The sequence below is a fragment of the Cetorhinus maximus genome, unplaced genomic scaffold (genome assembly GCF_964194155.1).
Source record: "Cetorhinus maximus unplaced genomic scaffold, sCetMax3.hap1.1 HAP1_SCAFFOLD_3115, whole genome shotgun sequence".
In the NCBI taxonomy this organism is placed as follows: Eukaryota; Metazoa; Chordata; class Chondrichthyes; order Lamniformes; family Cetorhinidae; genus Cetorhinus; species Cetorhinus maximus.
This window is the reverse complement of record NW_027599042.1, coordinates 27,915-32,545: the sequence shown is the minus strand read 5'-3', so window position 1 is coordinate 32,545 and position 4,631 is coordinate 27,915. Positions and strand designations below refer to the sequence as shown.

General features: G+C 53.3%; 1 protein-coding gene across 1 annotated transcript; it reads left to right on the top strand.

The window, feature by feature from the left end:
* Window positions 1-3,998: 3,998 nt before the first annotated feature.
* Window positions 3,999-4,409, top strand: LOC144677827 (histone H3-like). The gene has a single exon (XM_078537834.1). It carries the CDS (start codon window positions 3,999-4,001, stop codon window positions 4,407-4,409), a length of 411 nt encoding a protein of 136 aa, XP_078393960.1.
* The last annotated feature ends 222 nt before the right edge of the window (window positions 4,410-4,631 follow it).

Here is a 4,631-nt window from a genome sequence, read left to right as displayed (position 1 = left end):
CTTCCTACCCCTTCCCCACCCATTCTACACCCCTTCCCCAACCCCTTCCCTACCCCCATCCCCTTCACTCATCCCCTTCCCCTCCCCATCCCCTTCACTCACATCCTTCCCCTCCCCCATCCCCTTCACTCACACCTTCCCCTTCACCATCCCCTTCACTCCCCCTTCCCTACCCCATCCCCTTCCCTCATCCCCTTCCCTCCCCCATCCCCTTCACTCATCCCCTTCCCCACCCCCATCCCCTACACTCACCCCCTTCCCCTACACCATCCCCTTCACTCACCCCCTTCCCCTCCCCCATCCCCTTCACTCACATCCTTCCCCTCCCCCATCCCCTTCACTCACACCCTTCCCCTTCACCATCCCCTTCACTCACCCCTTCCCCTACCCATCCCCTTCCCTCATCCCCTTCCCTCCCCCATCCCCTTCACTCATCCCTTCCCCACCCCATCCCCTACACTCACCCCCTTCCCCACCACATCCCCTTCACTCACCCCCTTCCCCTTCACCATCCCCTTCACTCACCCCCTTCCCCTCCCCCATCCCCTTAACTCACCCTCTTCCCCTTCACCATCCCCTTCACTCACCTCCTTCCCCTCCCCCATCCGCTTCACTCACCCCTTCCCCTCCCCCATTCCCTTCACTCACCCCCTTCCCCACCCCCATCCCCTTCACTCACCGCCTTCCCCTCCCCATCCCCTTCACTCACCCCTTCCCCTCCCCCATCCCATTCACTCACCCCCTTCCCCTCCCCCATCCCCTTCACTCACCCCCTTCCCCTCCCCCATCCCTTTCACTCACTCATTGCCACAGAAGGCTGTGGAGGCCAGGTCATTGAGTGTATTTAAGACCGAGGTAGATAGGTTCTTGACTGGTAAGGGGATCAAAGGTTACAGGGTGAGATGGCGGGAGAATGGGGTTGAGAAACTGATCAGCCATGATTGAATGGCGGAGCAGACTCGATGGGCCGAAGGGCCTCATTTCTGCTCCTATGCCTTATGGTCTTATGGTCTTCCAATTCACCTGGGTGAGTAGAAATGTCATTCAAATGAAAGCAGGTTGACTTATTTTCGTTGATGGGATGGGATTTCTTGCCCATCTCCCATTCCCCTTGAGAAGGCGGTGAAGAGCTGTGTTCTAGGACCGTTGCAGTCCATGTTACACTCTCCTAGCGCTGTAACCAACTGTGGTAGAAAAGAATTAAGCAGAGTTTAAAAAGATATCGGAACACATAGGTTTTTAAACGTTCCGGCTTTCTAGTGTCGTCGAACGCAATTGGTGGTTCGAGCAAGCAGTGTTCATCGTGGAAAATATGCTTTATGCGTGTAAAATACACACATACACACTGACCCTGACACACTCAGAACCACGCTCACAAGAAATGGGGGTGGGAGCGACTGGTAGGCGGAGCTGGATGACCAAAGGCATTTTACGCACAGAGATAAGACCTGCTGAGTTTTGCCAGGTAATTCTATTCTCATTTTATGTCTTTGTGTCGCTTACCCAGTCTCATCCCCTCCCCGCCTCTCTCTGTCTCTCTCTCCCTCTCCCTCTCTCTCTTCCTCAGTCAGGTCGAGGCGGGCTGTATAAAAGCGGAAACTCTTTCGAGTTATCAACAGATCGCATGTAACTCTTTCGAGTACAATCACAGTTCTTGGTTTTTCCAGGAGTGGGACATGAACCCACCACCCCCTGATTCAAAGGCGAGGGTGCTATGGACTGAGCCACAGCTGACAGGTGAAGCCGTCCCCCCACTCATTCAGCAGCGACTCGACTGAAGAAGCATCATGTCTGGCAGAGGGAGCACCGCCATGGATGTGGTGTACGCTCTGAAACGCCCAGGGCCGCACTCTCTATGGATTCGGCGGCTGAACACATCGACCCGACCCTATCACAAAACCCAAAGGCTCTTCTCAGAGCCGCCCACAACCTCACATTGAGAGCCAGTGACCTCAAGAGAGGCAGCGGAGCATTTTAAATGTGACATTATATCAAAGCTTTACTGCATCCCCCTTTCACAACGCAATCCTAAACGGCAGGAATTTTTTAATTCATTCCGGGTGCCCGTGTCTATTACACGTGTGGTGGTTTTGGAGGTAGTCCCGAGTTTTATTCCCGCATCTTTCACAGTGATGGAGGTTCGACCTCAATCCTGGTGGGAACAGCCATTGGGATTGAAAACACATAATGAAACTACGAAGCGTCAGGTTGTATATTTTTGCTGCTTAGATTATGTTTCCCATCAATCTCTCTCTCTCTCTCTCTCTCTCTCTCTCTCTCTCTGTGGTGGTATCGTCGCTGGGCTGATAACCCAGGGACTCCCCGGTAAATAATGACCTGGTTTCCAATCAACAGAACTAAGGATAAATAGAAAAGAGGTGAAATATAAGCTGGTTGAGGGAGGGGGGGGTGGGTGGGACGGGTGGAGCTGGATAGAGGAGGGGCCAGTGATTGGTGGAGGCAAAGAAGAGATTGCCAATGATGTCATAGACAAAAGGACAAAGGGGTGTGGACGGTGGTGATATTGGCCGAGGAATGTGCTCATGGGGACACTAAGGGTAGAAAGCAGGACGAGCAAGTGACAGAGAGCCCTAGTGGGGGTGGGGGTTTGGGGTGGTCGAAATAGGCTAAAAGGTGCAGATAAAACAATGGATGGAAATACATTTAAAAAATAATGGAAATAGGTGGGGAAAAGAAAAATATATTTTTTTTAAATGATAAATTATTTGAAAAAGTGGGTGGGTGGGTGGGTGGTGGGGATCGGAAAGGGGGTGGGGACGGAGGAGAGAGTTCATGATCTAAAATGGTTGAACTCAATCGGAACTGAGCTACAGAACTGAGGAACCGGCGCAATAATGGTTTGAAAGATCTTGGATGATTTGCTCTCTCGAGGTTGGCTTACAATGTACCTTGAGCACGGCCTCTCCTTTCCCTCCCCTCCCACCCCCCACCTCGACTCGCGTCAAGTTCCGGAGTCTGCTTGATTTTCACTCGACCTCTTAAAAGACCCTCGCCCCCTGCGCTGACTTCACCCCGGCTCAAATGGTCACCCGCTGGCCTCTGGTCGACTGGGACCTGCCCTTCGGAGAGCACAGTGTCCTTCGACACTATGTTAAAGACGTTGCATTCTCGCCCTGTCCACCATTTTCACTTCTTTGGCATCTTTTTTTGTTGTAGACATCGTATTCTCGCCTCAGCACTATTTTCACTCCCCCCACCCACCCCCCGGATCATTGCTCATTCAGACATCAGGGGAATTGGAGTGTACCCGGTGAGGGGGTGTGTATGACTCTCTGGATGGAAACTCCTTCGAGTTATCAACAGTCACAGATTGCAACTCTTTCGAGTACAATCACAGTTCTAGGTTTTCCGGGAGTGGGACATGAACCCACAACCCTCTGATACAAAGGCGAGGGTGCTATGGACTGAGCCACAGCTGACACCTCCCTCTCTGGATGGAAATGGTATCGCCTCCGTGTCAGAGTCCCTCTGAAATTGGCGGGCATGTTGAAATTGATGACCTGTCAGTTTCTGCTCCACCAATCAGGGCCCAGGAATCCATGCAGCCCCTCTGCTCTTTTCAAATTTCCCGGCGGGATTTGCGCTGCATCCAATCAGGACAGGAGGGAGGTCACGGACAATGTCTTAAACTCTGTCGAGTTACCAACAGTCACAGATTGCAACTCTTTCGAGTACAATCACAGTTCTTGGTTTTCCGGGGAGTGGGGACATGAACCCACAACCCTCTGATTCAAAGGCGAGGGTGCTATGGACTGAGCCACAGACAGACACAGAGCGGCTTCATCATTCTCAGGGAGGTGTCAGCTGTGGCTCAGTCCATAGCACCCTCGCCTTTGAATCAGAGGGTTGTGGGTTCATGTCCGACTCCCGGAAACCAAGAACTGTGATTGTACTCGAAAGAGTTACAACCTGTGACTGTTGATAACTCGAAAGAGTTTCATCATTCTCAGAGTCTGTGTTCCACAGCGTTTGTTATCATGGCCAGGACCAAGCAGACAGCGCGCAAGTCGACCGGAGGGAAAGCTCCCCGCAAGCAGCTGGCTACCAAAGCTGCCCGCAAGAGCCCTCCAGCCACGGGCGGCGTCAAGAAGCCCCATCGCTACAGGCCCGGCCCTGTGGCTCTGCGGGAGATCCGCCGCTACCAGAAATCCACCGAGCTGCTGATCCGCAAACTGCCCTTCCAGCGCCTGGTGCGAGAGATCGCTCAGGACTTCAAGACCGACCTGCGCTTCCAGAGCTCGGCCGTCATGGCCCTGCAGGAGGCCAGCGAGGCTTACCTGGTGGGGCTCTTCGAGGACGCCAACCTGTGCGCCATCCACGCCAAGCGAGTCACCATCATGCCCAAGGACATCCAGCTGGCCTGGCGCATCCGCGGGGAGCGCGCCTAGACTCACCCTACCCGACTCTGGACTGACCCTACCCGACTCTAGACTTACCCCGAGAACCACAAAGGCTCTTTTAAGAGCCACCAAGTTATCCAACGAGAGCATTAATCGCCACGAGGCAGGTGTTATTTTTCGGTCGTGTGAAGGACAAAATACTGCGGATGCTGGAAACCCGGAAAAAATAACCAGCCACAGGCTGTTTTTTGCCGTCAAATCGCGGTTACA

Bases quoted from the DNA above. Each gene is read 5' to 3' on its own strand.
- LOC144677827 (XM_078537834.1), top strand. From the start codon at position 3,999: ATGGCCAGGACCAAGCAGACAGCGCGCAAGTCGACCGGAGGGAAAGCT.